The sequence below is a fragment of the Neovison vison genome, chromosome 8, assembly GCF_020171115.1.
Source record: "Neovison vison isolate M4711 chromosome 8, ASM_NN_V1, whole genome shotgun sequence".
Lineage (NCBI taxonomy): Eukaryota > Metazoa > Chordata > Mammalia > Carnivora > Mustelidae > Neogale > Neogale vison.
This window is the reverse complement of record NC_058098.1, coordinates 52,657,793-52,675,653: the sequence shown is the minus strand read 5'-3', so window position 1 is coordinate 52,675,653 and position 17,861 is coordinate 52,657,793. Positions and strand designations below refer to the sequence as shown.

At 46.5% G+C, this 17,861-nt stretch overlaps 1 protein-coding gene across 1 annotated transcript in view; it reads left to right on the top strand.

The window, feature by feature from the left end:
• The first annotated feature begins 2,405 nt into the window (after positions 1–2,405).
• Positions 2,406–17,861, top strand: part of FER1L5 (fer-1 like family member 5) — a 55,607-nt gene continuing 40,151 nt past the window's right edge. The window contains exons 1-11 of the mRNA XM_044262217.1: positions 2,406–2,490; positions 4,406–4,458; positions 4,862–4,953; positions 5,683–5,791; positions 7,563–7,617; positions 8,054–8,163; positions 10,757–10,885; positions 11,930–11,992; positions 12,731–12,781; positions 16,884–16,914; positions 17,519–17,634. Coding sequence (XP_044118152.1) covers positions 2,406–2,490; positions 4,406–4,458; positions 4,862–4,953; positions 5,683–5,791; positions 7,563–7,617; positions 8,054–8,163; positions 10,757–10,885; positions 11,930–11,992; positions 12,731–12,781; positions 16,884–16,914; positions 17,519–17,634 — 894 coding nt within the window. The remainder of the gene's footprint in view (positions 2,491–4,405; positions 4,459–4,861; positions 4,954–5,682; positions 5,792–7,562; positions 7,618–8,053; positions 8,164–10,756; positions 10,886–11,929; positions 11,993–12,730; positions 12,782–16,883; positions 16,915–17,518; positions 17,635–17,861) is intronic.

The following is a 17,861-nucleotide window of genomic DNA, read 5'->3' as shown; positions in this document are numbered from 1 at the left end:
ATGCTTAACAACTGAGCCACCCAGGTGCCCCCATTTCTTTATTAATGGACTTGAATTTTTTTTTAATTTCTCTCTCTCTCTCTTTTTTAAAAGATTTTATTTATTTATTTGACAGACAGAGATCACAAGTAGGCAGAGAGGCAGGCAGAGGTGGGGGGGGAGCAGGTTCCCCACTGAGCAGAGAGCCCGATGCGGGGCTCTATCCCAGGACCCTGAGATCATGACCCAAGCCAAAGGCAGAGGCTTAACCCACTGAGCCACCCAGGCGCCCCTCTCTAACTTTTTTTTTTCTTTTTTTGGTTTTGAATCCATTTTGGCAAAGTGATCAATTGTATCTTGCTGAATTTCTTTGATTATTAAAGAAACTGATTTTTTTTTCATTTTGTTTGTCCATTTGAGCATTCACCTGTTATAAACTTTCCCTCATCTTTCTTGGGAGTATTAATCTTTTCCTTTCTAAATTATAAAAGCTCGTGGTTGGGGCACCTTGCTGGCTCAGTCGGCAGAACATGCAACTCTTGATCTCGGGGTTGTGAATTCAAGCCCCGTGTTAGATATAGAGATTACTTTAAAAAAATAAAATCTTAGGGGAGCCTATGTGGCACAGTTGGTTGAGTGTCCAACTCTTGGTTTCAGCTCAGGTCATGATCTCAGGGTCATGGGACTGAGACTGGTGTCAGGCTCTGTGCTAAGCTTACAGACAGCTTGAGACTCTCTCTCCTTCTCCCTCTGCCCCTCCTTCCCAAAAAAGATAGATAGATAGATAGATAAAAGCTTTTAAAATTTCTATTTAGAAAATTCTCACTTTAAAAATGCTAATATTCTGGCCATTAGGTATATGGTATATGTTCCCTACTTTGGTATTATCTTTAAAGGTATATTTTTCTGCACAGAAATTTTAAATATTTTGCAGTCAAATCTATCAGCTGTTCCCTTTCCAGAGTTTGCCTTTTATGTCATAATGCTTAGTTTGGAAAATTATGAACAAAAGCAAAAACTTTGTATTGTATTTAGATTTTGAGAAAAACTGTCAGAAAGAGCATTTTCTTGTTATATCTGCCGCACCAGAAAGCAACTGTAGCACCAAGATCCCGAGACGGCTTTTTGCTCTTTAAAGACCATGTTTCTTTTAGAAGGCATAAAAAGTGGAGCACCTAGGTGGCTCAGTCAGTTAAGCGTCTACCTTCAGCTAAGGTCATAATCCTGGGATCCTGCATTCGGGCCCTGCATCAGACATTGGATAGGGCTCCCTGCTCAGTGGGGGGTCTGCTTCTCTCTGCCCTCACTCTGCTTGTGCTCTCACTCTGTCTCTCTCCCTCTCAAATAAATAAAATCTTTAAAAAAAAAAGGCATAGTAAGCTTACTGTTCTGTTGTTTCATCAACTAATATACATTTTTAAAACATCCGCTAATCTTCCTGCTATTGGAGAAGTTGTAATTTATACAATATTAAAAACTGAAGCAAAACAAAACAAAAAAAAACAAAAAACCCTTAGTGTAGATGAGACAAAAACAAGTAACCCAGCTCCATCCCCATGATGAGGGGTCTTGAGAGCTATCAAGATACCACAGCAAAATTGTATTGACCTTGAGATTTTTTTAAAACCTTAAAATTAGTTGGCATAAAAGCTCATCAATTAAAAATTCATTTCCCTTTGTTAAAGACAGACTCCTATTTGGACCTAGGCTTCCTTTAGGAAAAAGGAGGCCTGGGGGGCCTGGGGAGCTCAGTGGTATTAGTGTTCAACTCTGGGTTTCAGCTCAGGCCGTGATCTCAGGGTCATGAGATCGAGCCCTCTGTCAGGCTCCATGCTCAGCATGAAGTCTGCTTAAGACTCTCTCCCCCTCTGCCCCAAACCCCTGCTCTCTCTCTCTCTCTCTCACGGAAATAAATAAATCTTCAAAAAAAAAAAAGGAGGCCTACATGTTTGCTTATGCATTAGGAAGGGCTTTTCCTGAATTGTCCTTGAAATGGTCTTTGATTTCCTTATTCCTTTCCTCACATCACCTCACCTTTCTTATTTTTTTATCTAAATTGTGGGACTTTGGCAATGATTCACTCCAGATAACTTGCTTATTTATATAACGAGGAAAGACTACCCTTATACCTGATCGTGAGATCAGAGGGACAGTGAGAATAAGAAAGAGAAAACGCAAAGCAGCCAAATTATTTTGTTTGTACAGGCCTGGTCACCTCAAGCCACTTGCTTCCTACTCCTGACTTTCTCCTGTCATTCCCTTCCTTTCCTTTCCAGAACCAAGAACCAGCCACCTTTGTGACATCACTTCTACCGCTAAGCAACAGATCTAGGGTTCTCCTCACCCTGTGAGCCCTAGGAGAACGTCAACCCAAGGTGCTCCAAGAAGGAGGCTCTGCTGCAGAGGGAAAGAGGGGGAGGACAGGCATGCTGCGGCTGGTCGTGGATTCAGCTACGATTAACCCACCCCTCAGCCCCCCACCCAGACCCTGCGTGACTGCCTACTTCCGAGGTGAGAGCCAGACACCGGGATGGGAGAGACGAGCCCCCAAGAAGCAACATGCATTCGGTGAAAAAATAGACTTCCTGGGGCCTAAAAGATGCCCTGTATGACAGAAAGGCAGAGTAGATATCATCCAGTTCTTTTGAAACTTAGCTTTATTGCCATTATTTCTCCTGTGAGGACATCTCTGCTTCTCATTTTTTTCCAGGGGAATGGCTACGGGAAAAAGAGAAAATAAATACTTTCTGAGCTGCTTCTGTGAACTAGGGCTGTGCCACACATTGAGGTTTAAAAAAAAGAAAGAAAAAGTACCTGCTTCACAGGCTTGATGTGAGGATTTTAAAAAAGCTAATGTATGTACAGCTCTTATATAACCTCCTATAGTAACTATTGGTTCCTGTAAGTGACCTTTACAGCCATCAAAGTCTTTTCATGATCATAACGATTTTTGCTCCTCACCACAATCCCATGAGGCAAATGAGGCAAGATTTATTGTCTCCATTTTTTATAGGTAAGGGAAAATGTGTCCAAGAAGGTTGGCAGGGGTGGGGGATGGTGAAAGGATTTGGGAGACAATATGAAAAGAAATCAAGGGTGTCTCCAGAACACAGAGCTGGGAGTGGGAATGGAGGAAGGGCAAGAAAATTGACAGTCTGCTGGTGGCAAGCAGAGGGAGGTGGATAATGGCGAATGAGGTTTCCCAGCATGTGCGGGGACTGAGAAAATTGGGGCTGAGAGAAAGAAGGCACAGTTGTTTCTGTAACAGATATGGAGTAAAGAAGGAAGCTCCTTAATTTTTTTCTGTGCTCACTGGGCGTGACAATACCCCTTGGAGAATGGACATTTGAGATTCTAGGCTCACAGGGCAATCCATATGTGTTTATGTCCCCAGATTTAGAGAGGCATAGTGGACATTCCATGTGTCTGCCGTGAGCCAGCCTGCCGTGAGAACAGGCTGAGTCTGAGCTGCCTTTCCTACCATCCCATGGATGTGATCTTTCTCCTCCTAGAAATACCCCTTATAAAGATGCCTAAGTCCCGGACTCTTGGGTTTGCCCAGAGATTTACCTATAAATTCTTATTATTGAATGATATTTTTTATTCCCTTTTTACCTTTCTGAACCCCTTTTCCCTCATATAGCATCCACTAACCTGCACCCCTCCTGACTTCCTCACAGGTGCATGCTTGCACACACTTTGTCTCTCCCTCTTCCGCATTCTTTCTTTGGGAAGAATCTCTAAGTAGTTGAGCAATTTAGAGGTTCTTTGCAGGGCTATGGGCTGTTCTTTGCCAAAGATATTTATGGATGAGGAACTTTTAACCCATTAGAGATGTTTTGGCATGTCTTAGGGTCCACTAGGCTTTGTACTCTGGTAACAAATAAACCTTGAGATCTCAATGCCTTAACACAATGAAAGTTTACCTCCTACACCAAATCCTGCATCAAGGGGGCAGTCATCTCAGGTGGCTCCCCCAAGCAGTGGTTTAGGGACCAACTGCTTACTGCTCATGGCTGCAAAGTCATCCTGGCTCCACCCTGCCCACAGATGGTGAGGATGGTTGTGTGGAGCAGGGAGAGGAAAAGCATCATGGGAGATTTTTAGGAGCTAGTCGTGGCAGTGGTGAAAATCACTCCCACATTGCATTGGCCAGAGTGAGTCTCCAGATACCACCTGGCTGCAAGATGGCTAGGAACTACATTCCAGGGAAGAAAATGAAGTGAATGCATTATCTGTCATGTCAGATGATGTTACCCTTACAAAAAGTGAAAATTCTGAAATCCCCAGAGTAAGAATCCATGTCATACCACATCTGCCAACATGGACTTAAAGTGTTCCTGGAGTCCTCCCTCTCTTTACCACACTTAAACCTAGACTTTGAAATATTTCCTACCACCAGTGACACCCCTTGGTATCTTTACAGATATCAAGAGGAGAACTCATGAAGCGGAAGGGAATAACCCCATATGGAATGAGGTAAACCCATCAGGACAAACACAAAAGAAGCAATGACTACCCCAAGAGTGAGGTTGGGTCCTGGCCATGCTCAGAATTCTAGGGAGAGGCCAGGGAACAGCATAAGCTTTCCCCAAGGACATCTGGGCCTGAGAGTAGCCCCCAAGCTGATACGGCAGGCCTGAGGGCCCATAGCTGTTCTTGGCCCTTCTCCTCCACTCTGGGGATGGACCACATTAGGGCCCATCTTGTCCAACCTGGTGGTCCTGATGTTCCCAGAAACCTGAAGCAGGGACAGGTCTCCCTTGAGGGAGGTTCTCCAGTTCAAGAGAAACAGCCTGTTCCCTGCATCTTTCCTTATTTTCTGGAAGGTTGGGAAGGAGAAGGTGGAGGAAGGATGCTGACCTCTCTGTGCCTCCCACAGACCCTGATCTGGTACCTCTGGGACTGCCCCCTACAAAATGACTCTTTTCTGCAAATCATCCTTCGGGACGTGGGTGCAGCAAAGAAAGACAGGTGAGGCAGAGAAAGGCAGGAGGTTGTCTTTCTGACCAAAGCTACAGTACTTGCTGCAATTCCTGGCTCGAATCCATAACTCACTCAGGTGGCATAGACAAGAATCCACTCCAGCCAACTAATGGGACCAAAAAAAAAAAAAGTGGAGGTGGGATGTATGGGAGGGTGATGGGGCTGGGAGGGCAGAGCAACCAGAATCAGGAACCTAGGAAGCCAGGGGCAGTTCTGCCTCTTTTGAAGCCACAGGCTCTTAAATCTCTGCATCTCTCTGTCCAATTCTGGCTTCCTATCATGGCCCCACTCTAGTGCCCAGCAGAGACAAACACCCAACTGAGACTGAATCTATAGCATCCCAAGTCAAAATTCCTAAGACGGAGAACCTGATTGGCCCAGCTTCTATCAGATGTCCCATCCCTGGTCCAATTGGTGGTTACTTGGGACTGTTCCCATTCAAGAGTAGTGTGGGAGAAGAACTCCTGGGAAAGGGCTGAGCAGGGCAGAGCCAGTAACTGGGCCACATAATTTCAGAGCCCCAAAGTCATTCTCAGAGACGTGAGAGTCCTACATCTTCTGGTGGGTTCTCTACATCACTGTGTCCTTCCTGCAGCCTCTCTCTGTGGGCAGCACAGCCTGTAGCAGAGAAAACCCTTTCTAGATAAAGTCATGCCTGGGACAGAAGACACCCTGTCCCCTGACTTTGGATCTCATACATGTTCCTCTTCTCCCCAGATTCATTGGGCTGGCCACAATACTGCTCCAGCCCTTGGTGAAAAAACCGAGTGAGGTCCTTTCTTTGAAGGACTTGAACCTGCTTAACCATCTCATGCAGTCCACAGATGTGAGTTGGGCCCCAGGAACAGTGGCTGGCAGAGCAGGGGCAGCCAGTGAAGCTAGGTGACTCCACGTTAGCAGAGGCCCAGTGACCCCACCAGAGAGCACTTCCTTTCCTAGGAGGCCTCATCACACTGCCAGCATCTCCCTGACTCCCCCCATACCACCATCCATCCACCCACCCACCCTCCTGCCCCATATCCATCCTTTTAGATTGATTAGTCAATTGTCCATTGGATGACAGCACCTGTGTTAGGCCTGGGATACAAAACTGAATGAAGACCATGGTCCATTAGAGTAAGCACACTCCCAGTGACAGTGCTCCAGCACAAGGGTCAGGAAGGCCAGGTCACTGGGGACAGGAGGAAGTGAATGATTCTGTGTGGGAGGTCACAGAAGGCTTCACAGAGGGCGTGATTAAGGTAAATGGAAACAAGCAAAGACCAACCAGAGGAGGAGAAGCAAAAGCTATTTATGCAGAACTGGCTAGAGCAGCAGTATCAGCCACCATCACTCGCATTTTGGCAGAGACTCAAAGGCAGACAGAGGAGGGGAGAAGCTGTACAGTGGAAGCAGGGAAGGCTCCCAGTGTGCCCTGATGGGAAGCCATTGGTCAGGGGAAGCTGTAAGTGGACCAACTAGAAGCCAGGCATCCCATGTGATTGCTTAGGGGTGTGTCTTTGGCTTTCTCTGGCTGGTCCTGAGTGGGAAGAAGGGACAAAAATTAGGGAAGCTGTCAGTTGTGAATCAAGTCCTCTATCAGTCGGGGCCACACAATTGGGGCCAATTGTGACAGAGGCTATTGTTTGAGGCATACTCTGACTTCTACAAGCTGACTTAGAACAGGCTGGCGTCCTGGATGGGTTATTGCAGATTTGTTGGGTTGGTTTCCTGAATTGTTGGCTGCAGACTGTGTGTCAGAGTTCCATTTTTATATAAGGTCTGGTCATTGTCCATTTGTTTATTCAGTTTCTCAAGGGGCATAAGTTTGCAACACAGACGGGAAAGGAAGAGAATCCTAGACAAGGGTATGAGGTACATGGGTGAAGGCTGGAGGGAGAGAAAGGCAGGCTGTTGATTCGGGAAGGGTAGGTTGCTGCACTGCTGGGACACAGGGGTTGGGAGGATGTGAAGGTGGTGGTGGGAGAGCTGAGTCTAGCTGGGACCAGGGGCCAGAGGTGAAGGGCTTTATGGTCTATGCTGGTGAGTTGTGATTTTACTCCGATCGGTTAGGGCACTTTTTAGGGGGCGATTCTGGCAATGGTCTAGAGGTAGGATGAGTGCAGTCAGAGCACTTGGAGGCAGGAGGTCAATTAAGAGGTATTTGCAAGAGGGGCGCCTGGGTGGCTCAGAGGGTTAAAAACCTCTGCCTTCGGCTCAGGTCATGATCCCAGGGTCCTGGGATCAAGCCCCACATCAGGCTCTCTGCTTCACGGGGAGCCTGCTTCCTCCTCTCTCTCTGTCTGCTTCTCTGCCTACTACTTGTGATCTGTCTGTCAAATAAATAAATAAAATCTTAAAAAAAAAAAAAAAGAGTTATTTGCAGGAGTCCTCTCCCGAGGTCAGGAGATGTTGAGCTAGCAGAAAAGCTGTTGGCATCAGTGGTTCTGGGCTGGCCCCAAGGCACCTCTCCCTCTCTTCCCCACTCTGCTGTACCTCCTTGTCACCACCACTGCTTCATGTCTCCAAACTTAGCCAGGCTGGGCAAGTTTCCAGTGTTAGGACTTGACCAAGGATTGCAAGATCTGGCTTAGAGCCCCCCTGCCTTTGCCTTGCAGTGCACTGTCACCCTACATGTGACCCTTGCGAGAAAACAGTATGCATCAAAATTAGGTATGTCCTTGGGACTTACCCCTGTTAGTCACCAAAAATAGCTGGATAGGCTCTTTGGGACCTTTGGGACCTATCCCTTGAGACCTACAGAAGGACTGTGACCAGGTTAAGGTCTAGAGGCCAATCTCCAGATACCTGGCTGAGTTTTCCACTTGTCGTCTCTAGACATAAGGCCAAGCCTCCAGCGGGCTGCAGAGGGAAGCAAAGATGGCCATTTCCAAGAGCCCTCATGTGTAGAGTGTGGGGCCCAGGGTTACTGAGGGTAAGAAGGGGCCCATGTGAATGTTCTGGGGAGGATATGTGCCCCTTTCAGGACTTCTAGGCCATGGTTTTAGTCAGAAGCTAGTCAATGGGGATAGAACAATGAAATGGGCATAATGCCTCAAAGCCTCCCTAACGCAGCCTCTGAGGGCCCACCCAGATTGTGTTTCCCCAGGTGATGACGACCTCCTGGGCCCAAGTGCCCAAGAGGTGGCCAGGCGGAAACTGATGGTCCCTGGCTCCGGCATGCCCATGGCTCTGTCCTCGAAGCCTCAGCACTTTCAGGTGAGGATTCGGGGCTGATTTACCTGACACTCTCATTGTGATCCCAAGCTGTCCCCGTCTCTCTGCAAGGTCGTGGCAGAGGGCCAGAGCTACAGGGCCTCAGAGCCTCACTGCTTCCCCTGCTCCTCCCGGGCAGTTCTGAGCCACTTCTGCAGGAAAGGGAAGCTAGAGACAGCTCCGGGGCGGCCACAGGAGGCACTGTTGGCTGTATGTATACCAATAGGCCCTGGCAAGTGCTGGGGAGGCAGAATGAAAGACCTGGAAGAGTCCTCAGGATTGTTGGCAACACAAGGCTAGCCATGTGCAGGGCAAAATGAGCTGTATGGGAAGGGCTGAGGAGAGTTCCTGCTATGACTTCTGGAACCCTCATCCCATGGCTCAGCAACTTCCCTCTGATCTGTAACTTGTAACCCAATATTTCTGCTACACCTTCACCTGCTCTCCAGCCTGCCACCTGCCAAGGAGACTGGGTGTCATTCTTGACTGCATTCTTCCTCACCCTATCCCCTGCATCCAGTCAATGGCCAAATCCTAGCTCTTAATATCACCCAACTGTCCCCGCCTCTCCATCACCACTTTACTTCCTTGACCTGAGCCACCACCATCATGTCCCTGGACCACTCAGAAGTTCTTCCTAAATTCCCAGCCTCCAGCTCTCTCCTGTCCATCCTTCAGCCAATGGGGTCTTTCAAATATGTCATTCTTATCATGCCATGCACCTGCTTAAAAATGAGGATACCTGGGGCACCTGGGTGGCTCAGTGGGTTAAAGCCTCTGCCTTTGGCTCAGGTCAGGATCCCAGGGTCCTGGGATCAAGCCCCGCATCAGGCTCTCTGCTTAGGAGGGAGCCTGCTTCTTCCTCTCTCTCTCTCTGCCTGCCTCTCTGCCTACTTGTGATCTCTGTCTCCCAAATAAATAAATAAAATCTTAAAAAAAAAAAAGCAACTTAAAAAAAAAATGAGGATTTCCATGACAGTAGGTAGCTACACATGTGGTAAGCATAGTATAACATCTGGTTGTCAAATCACTATGTTATAGGACTGAAACGAATGTAATATTGTATGTCAACTATCATTTTAAAATATAAAATACAATGAAAAAAAATTTTTTTATTTATTTAACAGACAGAAATCACAAGTAGGCAGAGAGGCAGGCAGAGAGAGAGGGGGAAGCAGACTCCCTGCCAAGCAGAGAGCCTGATGTGGGGCTCGATCCCAGGACCCCGGGATCATGACCTGAGCTGAAGGCAGAGGCTTCAACCCACTGAGCCACCCAGGCACCCCTACAATGAAAATTTTTTTAAATGAAGATGCTCTTAACGTCCTCCAGACAAAACCCAAACTCATTACAGTGGCTTCCCAGGCCCTTGATAACACAAGCCTACCTCTGCAAGCCACTCTGTCTCCTGCCTCTTTCCTTCCCCACCCTGCTCTAGCATCCTGGACATCTTGCAGTCTCCATTCTCAAGCCTTTCTCTCTAGCTGCCAGGTCTTTGCACATGCTATTCCTCCTTTGGAGTACCTTCCTTTCCTCTCCTCTGGACCCTATCCCTTTTCATCAGGCTAGTTTGCCCAGGATAGAGGGTTATCATGTCCAAATCACTGCTTTTCCTCTGTCCTAGAGGTTAGGGCAAAATCCTGATGTGTGACCTGTTTGCCTGGTTTGGCCCACTCTTGTCTCTGAGGGTCCAGCTGCATGCGTATCTATCCCTGAAGGGTTGCTGGACTTGCTAGAGACATGGGACACCTCATGGAAAAAGGCTGAGCCACAGCTTGGGCTGAGAGAGCTGAATGTTGTTTACTACCCACAGTCAGATGACAAGCTCGCACACCTGTGTCCTGCTAGCCATGGCCATCTCCAGTTCTTTCTCCCCCTGGGCCTCATCCAGCCAGGGTCTCTCCTGGACTCTGCATTGCTCTTCCCCTCCTGCCTTCTAGTTTGAGGCTCAGATGTCATAGCCCCTTTACTGAGGCCCAGTAAAGTATATAAAGGGGAAGAAGAAACCGCAAATCAGAGAGTAAATCACAGATCGGAGATTCAATGGCATGGAACTTTAAAACTCCCAATTCTCTGAAAAGATCATAGATAAAAGTAAAAAACAAAATAAGGGTGCCTGGATGGCTCAGTGGTTAAAGCCTCTGCCTTCGGTTCAGGTCATGATCCCAGGGTCATGGGGCTCTCTGCTCAGCAGGGAGCCTGCTTCCCCCTCCCTCTCTGCCTGCCTCTCTGCCTACTTGTGATCTCTCTCTCTGTCAAATAAATAAATAAAATCTTAAAAACAAACAAAAAATCTGGGAAAGATTAGACTTCATTTCTGTATTCTGTAACAAGCCCATTGCAATTGAAAACCACTAAGTAACACAAGATGAAAAGAACAAAGCAGTGGAGGGGACAGTTCCCAGAAGAGGAAAAGAGGAGGAGCCATGGCCTTCCTAGAACTTACCTTCAGGCAGGAGAAGTCCAGTTCGCTGTGGGTCTCCTTCCACCCCAGTAGATGCCTCTTATCAGAACACTTTTCTCTTTTAGAAAAGAGTCCCTGTTGAAGAAAGGGGCCCAGACCCCTACCTCAGTTGCCCCCATATTCCCCCCATAGGTCCGAGTGAAGGTATTTGAAGCCCGACAGCTCATGGGCAACAACATCAAGCCGATGGTGAATGTGGTCATTGGAGGCTACCAGTACAACACGCGGATCAAGATGGGAAACAACCCTTTCTTCAACGAGGTGGGCTGCACGTGCCCTTCAGAACTGAACAGGGCAGTTGGGCCAAGGTGGGCATCCAGGGGCTAGCTGGGGGCTGGGCATTTCCTGCAGGCATCAGACAAGCTTGCTTTTTCCACAAACATTGGCTGAGCATTTACAGAGGGCCAAGAACTGCTTGGCACTGAGAATACAGACAAAATCATTTGAAACCTCCCATTGGAGGAGCCAGTAGTCTTTGGGGTGGTGGGGGGATTGGCCTGTGAACACATAGACTATGATAATGGCACAAAACTGGGGTTAACAGATCTGGGGTCACTGTTAATGCAGGCCCAGACCATTACATCTTGCCACTGCTGAAGCCCTAAGCTATAGCATTGGGCTGATCATAGTTGGAAGTCCATAAATACTCACTAATTAATTGGTAAATAGGCCAATAGGTAATAGCATGGTGAGAGTAGGGAGGAATGGGGAGACTCAGGAAGAGCTTCCAAAACCTTGAAGGAAGAGTCTAGCAGGGAAAGAGGGACATCATGGAGAAAGAAAATTCAAGAAAAAGCAATAGTGTCTTCAGAAGCCTAGAAACAAGAAGTAGCAGAACTTAGCAGAACAGTAGATATGGCATGGTCAGAGGGAAGGCTGCAAAATGCACTGGGACCCTGTCACAGATGGCACTTGGGAACCATGGAGGGAGTTTAGGAGGAGAGTGATGGGGCTAGGTTTACATTTAGAAAAGATGGTTCTGGCTCAGCAGAGGCTGGAGGTGCAGTGGACTGATAGGGCAATCTAGAAGGAGACAGAGGCTCCGGTCTGTATCCCAGGCAGCTAGCTGGACCTTGAGCCACTCTTGACAGATGCTCCTGGAATCCCCTGCCCCTGCGCTTTACCCTAGCAGAACCCCCTCCAGGAGCCTGTCAGGCCCCTGCTTCTGAAGGAGGAGCATGAGCATGAAATGGGCAAGAGCTGGAAAAGAAGCATTCTAGTCTGAGCCTTCAGGCTAACCGAGTCCTTGGGTGAAGTGGTGGAAGGAATATCATCCAACCCCTACCTCCTTTCCCTCTGCTTCAGATCTTCTTCCAGAATTTTTATGAGGTACCTGCTAAGTTATTTGATGAGACCATCTTAATCCAGGTGAGGAGCCAAACAAGGTAGGCCCACCTTCTTATCCCATCTCAATTCTGGAAAGGACTTCATCGTCCCCACCCCACCGTTAGAGCCAGTCACTTCAGATGATCCTTCTGACCACACACAGCCTTTACCTCCTTCGTCCCTCCCCGGCAGCCCAGACTCCCCATTCATCCATTTAACAAATCTTATGGAATTCCAACTGTTAGACCCTAAGATGGGCCTCGAAGGGAAGAAAATAGCCCTTCCCATGTGCCAGGATTCCCATGCCACCAAAGGATCCTCAAATTTCCCCTCAACATGGGACATTCCATTCCCCAACCAGTGGGACCTCGGTAACAGTGATGAACGTGTTTATCAGGTGCCTTCTGTGTGCTCAGCACAGGGCTAAGGAGAACAAGAGGGCCTCCCCCTTGAAGAGTATGCATGGTCTTGGGAACACAGGGACATGGTAAACGATCAGGACAGCAGGTAGTGGAGAAAGTTGAGTGCAACACTTTGCTTTGGGCTGACCTTCTTGTTCATCGAATGAATTGGACCCTCTGATCAATCTCCTCATCAGTAGAAGGGAACTAAAATTCTGAATCTCACAGGGTATTAAGAAATCAATGAGAATTAGAAGGGAAAACCTTTGTGGAAGCATGAGTCACTAGGAAGTATTGAGCAAATCTTAGAGAATCCCTATAAGTCCTCCCACAGAGGTGGAAGAAATGGGAGAGGTGAATAACTGAGATGTTTCTGCAGGTGATGAATTCCACACTGATGAGATTCAACTCAGAGATCGGGAGATTCCAAGTGAGCCCTGGATGAAGGAGGAGGTTTGGTGAAACAGTTATAGAGACCCACCATGGGCTCCATGCCCAATTTTAGGGGCAAAAACTTGAATTTTCAGGCAGAAATATCCAGATTTGGATCCACCTACGAAATGGGTTGATTTAAACAAGTTGTTCAGAACATCTACTTCCTCATCTGTACAATGGAATTGATGATATTCTCAAAGTACAGAGTCCTTGTAAGGATGGAAGTGTGTACCATTTCTCAAAGTACAGAGTCCTTGTAAGGATGAAAGTGTGTACCATTTATGAAAGAGCTGGGTGCCATGTCAAATTCCCCCACACTTAAATACTATCGGGGCACTTCAAATCTCTGCCTCCAGGAAATGGAAGCAGAAAATCCAAAAAGGCAGAGAAACACAGAGAAAATTGCCACCTATGAGAATAGAATAAAAATGTTTGCTTTGGGGGCGCCTGGGTGGCTCAGTGGGTTAAAACCTCCGCCTTCGGCTCAGGTCGTGATCCCAGGGTCCTGGGATCGAGTCCTGCATCGGGCTCTCTGCTCAGCGGGGAGCCTGCTTCCTCCTCTCTCTCTGCCTGCCTCTCTGCCTACTTGTGATCTCTGTCTGTCAAATAAATAAATAAAATTTTTTTTAAAAAAATGTTTGCTTTGGAAAGACACAGGCTGAGAGAGGAGGAAAGTTGACACGGTCATGAAGGACTAAAAAAGATTCTCCAGATTAAGGAAGATTGGGAAAAGGTAGGGTCAGATTAAACACAGGACGCTCTAATAGATACTTTTTAAATATAAGGATGCCCCAAATATTGCATGGATTCTCACAAAATATTGCAGGGAACCTACATATACTAAAAATTAAGTCGTCATTTATCTGTAGTTCTTACTTAAGTGGGCATCTATATTTTTATTTGCCAAATCTGGCAACCACTGAAAAAAGCTTCCACCTTGGGAAAGGCACATTTAGGACAAATCAAAGTAAGGTTTCTTTCTCACAACTTGTAATAAGCACGTGAAGAGTCATGACCTGTCCCTTAAAGAAGCAGCATAAGCAGGGCACCTTGGTGGCTCAGTGGGTTAAGCATCTACCTTCAGCTCAGGTCAGGATCTCAGAGTCTTGGGATTGAGCCCCACATGGGGCTCTCTGCTCAGTGGGGAGCCTGCTTCTCCCTCTCCCTCTGTACTCTCTGTCTCTCTCGATTAAATAAATAAAATCTTTTTTAAAAGGGGGGACGGGGGACGCCTGGGTGGCTCAGTTGGTTGGACGACTGCCTTCGGCTCAGGTCATGATCCCGGAGTCCTAGGATCGAGTCCCGCATCAGGCTCCCAGCTCCACGGGGAGTCTGCTTCTCCCTCTGACCTTCTCCTCGCTCATGCTCTCTCTCAAATAAATAAATAAAATCTTTTTAAAAAATAAATAAAAAATGAAAATAAAAAATAAAAAGGGGGGCGGTGCTTAGAGATTGTGAGATTCCAGAGAGGTTAGGAAGCAGGAGGTTAAAATTGTTGTGCTCTCAGAGACCACTGCACAATTTCCAGAAGTGACCAGTGGTATGAACTGTTAAATAAGTTACAGACATGAGGGGCGCCTGGGTGGCTCAGTCTATTAAGCATCAGACTCTTGATCTCAGCTCAGATCGTGATCTTAGTGTTGTGAGATCGAGGCCCACATTGGGCTCTGTGCTCAGTAGGGAGATTCTTGCTTGAGATTCTCTCTCTCTCCCTCTCCCTCTGCCCCTCTCTGGCCCCCGCCTCTGTCTCTCAAATAAATAAATAAATTAAACATTTTAAAAAATAAGTCATAGACATGAGAGAAAGTGAACCTTTTTAAACAACCACTTCCTTGGAAAACTTCAAAAATACACAAAAGCAGAGAGAATAGTATCCTGAGTTCCCACATCCCAGTCACTCAACTTCACTAATTCATTGTCAGTGTTGTTTTGTCTACACCACCCGCTGGGTTACTTTGAATCCAATCTCAGATATCATATCATTTTATTTTTAAATACTTCAGTGTATATTTCTAGAATGTAAAGATTTTTATTAAGCATAACCAAATGTAATTATCACATTTCAAAACCTTTCCAATTCCTGGATAACATTAAATACTAGCCAATATTCAAATTCCCCTAATTATCTTATGAATTCCCTTCATGGTTTGTTCAAGTTAAGATGCAGACTAGGCACATACATTGCAGCTGGTTAAAATGTATTTTTAGGTCTCTCTGATTCTGTGAGTCCTGCCCATTTTTTCTCCCCCATAATTTGTTAAAGAAACTGGGTAGTTTGTCCTGTAGAGTTTTCCTCCAGTCTGGATTTTGTGGGCTGCATCTCCAAAGGATCATTTCACACGTCACTTTGCCCAGCTGTGTGCTGTCTAGAGGCTTGCCAGATTTGGGTCCATTATTTGGCAAAATGACTTCAGTGGGAGGCACAGAATGGCTGTTGGTCTCTCTTTTTATGTTGTTAACAGCCACTGACGATCACTGACGATCATTGCTTCATTAGGGATGCCTGGGTTTGGTTGGGTTTGGTTTGGTACAATTGACATAGAATTAATTACACATGATTTAAGACGTATAATTTGATACATTTTAAAATGTGTGTATTCCTGGAAACCATCATCACAAGCAAGATAACAAATGTATCTGCCACATCTATCATCCCCAAAAGTTTCCTCGTGCCCCTTTGTCATTCTCCCCCTCATCTCTCATCCCTATCCTCATCCCTCCCTCCCATCCCCAGGCAGCCACTGCTCTGCTTTCTATAACTATAGCTTCATTTGCCTTTCCCAGAATTTTATATAAATGGGGCAATACAGCACGTACCCTTTTTTGTTTGGCTTCTTTCATTCCGCATAATTATTCTGAGATTCATCCATGTTCATTGCACCTGTCAATAATTCATTCCTTCTCATCGCTGAGGAGTCCATTTACAGATTTATCCCAGTTTGTTTAACCACTTTTCTGTTGATGAACATTAGCTCATTTTCAGTTTTTGACTGTTACAGTTAAACTGCTATAACAGGGATGTACGAATCTTAATTTAATTTCTCTTGGATAAATATGTAGAAATGGATTGAGTAGCTCATACATTAGGTGGTGTTTAACTTTTAGAGAAACTTCCTAACTGTTTTTATCCCAACAATTCCAGCCTTTATCATTTTATATTCCCACCACCAGTGTGTGCTAGAGTTCCCATTGCCCCCCAATTCTCGTCAACACTTCATGTAGTCCATCTTTTTTACTTTAGCCATTCCAATTATATGTAGAGCTATCTCACTATGATTTTAATTTACACTTCTCTAATGACTAGTGGTGTTGAGCATTTTCCATGTGCTTATTCGTCATCTACATATTTTCTTGGTTGAATTGTGTGTTCAGATCTTTTGTTCATTTGGGGCGCCTGGGTGGCTCAGTCCATTAAGCATCTGACTCTTTCAACTCAGGTCATGATCTCACGGGTCATGGGATCTAGCCCTGCATCGAGCCCCTTGCTCAGCTGGGAGTCTGCTTGAAAGATTGCCTCCCTCTGCCCTTCCCCCTACTCACTCTCTCTCTCTCTCAAAATTAAATAAACAAATCTTCAAATCTTTTGCTCATTTTCATTGGGTCATTTTCTTACTACTCGGTTTTGAGATTTTCTTATATATTCAGGATACTAGTACTTCAATCCTGTACCACATCCCTCAGGCCTCAGGCAGAAACCTTCTCCCAGAGGAAAAGGGAAAGCCCATAGTCTCTGTGCTAGCTCCTCCTTTGACCAGCCTCTTCCGCAGGATGGGAGACACCCTTCCCAACCCAGGGAAGAGTCAACACTGCGTGGGCCTGGTAGTGCTGTGTGGTGACTGAGAACCCTTTCAATCCAGACCTTCTCAAGTAATAGCTGTAAGACTTCAGGCCCTTCTCTCACACTGAGTATCCCCCTCTGCAGAGTGGAGGTGACAAAGAACCAGAGTGTAGGCTGTTGTAAAGAGTAAAGGAGTTCGGGCAGGGCGAGTTCTCAAGCATTGGTGGCTAATACTGTCAGTACAGTACTGCTGTTTGTTGATATCGCAAATCTTGGCCAGAGACCCTAACTAATCCTTACTCTACTCTTGTCTTTTCAGACAGATATCGGGTTTATCTACTATTCTCCAGGTAGGTACCAGCTGTTGCAAGTATGTGTGCCTTCTAAGAAAAAGCAGGCCAGTTGTCTAAACATTTCAAAATCCCTGTACGTTCAGCACATGAGAGGAAAGTATTAGAGGGTATGAATTATTTTCTGTATGATAATGTCTTTAAAACTCAAGACATCCCTTTGGGTCAAATGCTCAACTTTTATTGCTGCCTTGGTTTCCATTTCTAATTTTTGAGGGCAGTATTCAGAGACTGGCATTTGAGTAGAGGTTTCTGCTGTAACCATGGCATACAATCTGGCCATAACATACATAGTAGGTAAAGGTTGGAGCTTAGGGTTGGGGAAACTGCTTGCCTCTCTCAGACCAGGATAGTGACAACAACTGTAGGTTCCCAGGATGGAGAAGAGGGTTTGCTGTTTCCTAAAGGCAATGGCTGGCAGCATGGTGAGTGCACTAGATTTGCCTATGGGTAGGAGTGACTCCCAATTTCCTCTGCTACTGTAGGGGACCCAGAATATATGAGACCCATTTCTACACCCCTCTCCCACAGAAAGAAAGACTGGTTTCAGGGAAGAAGGATGGAGACTGGAGGCCGGTCTCCCATGGGCCCTCTGCCCCTTCAGGTCACACACTCTTGAGGAAATGGTTAGGCCTCTGCCAGCCGAATGAACCCAACAGTGGTGTGAGAGGCTACCTGAAAGTCACCATCTGTGTCCTCGGTGTGGGAGACCAGGTTCTGGTGAGGCTGCCCTGACACCCCAGTGACATTTCCTACTGTGGCTGCTTCCATAGGGTGCCCCTGGGCCCTCAGAGCGGCCACTGATCTTCACATGCTTTAATTGCCTGCGTGTCACTTGAGGGTTGGCCATCCCTCCCCTGTACCAAGTGGAAAGCTGGGGAAGTCAAATCTGGTGGCTATGGCCATGGCCATCCTATGACTCTACCCTGTCAGCTCTCTGGTCTCTG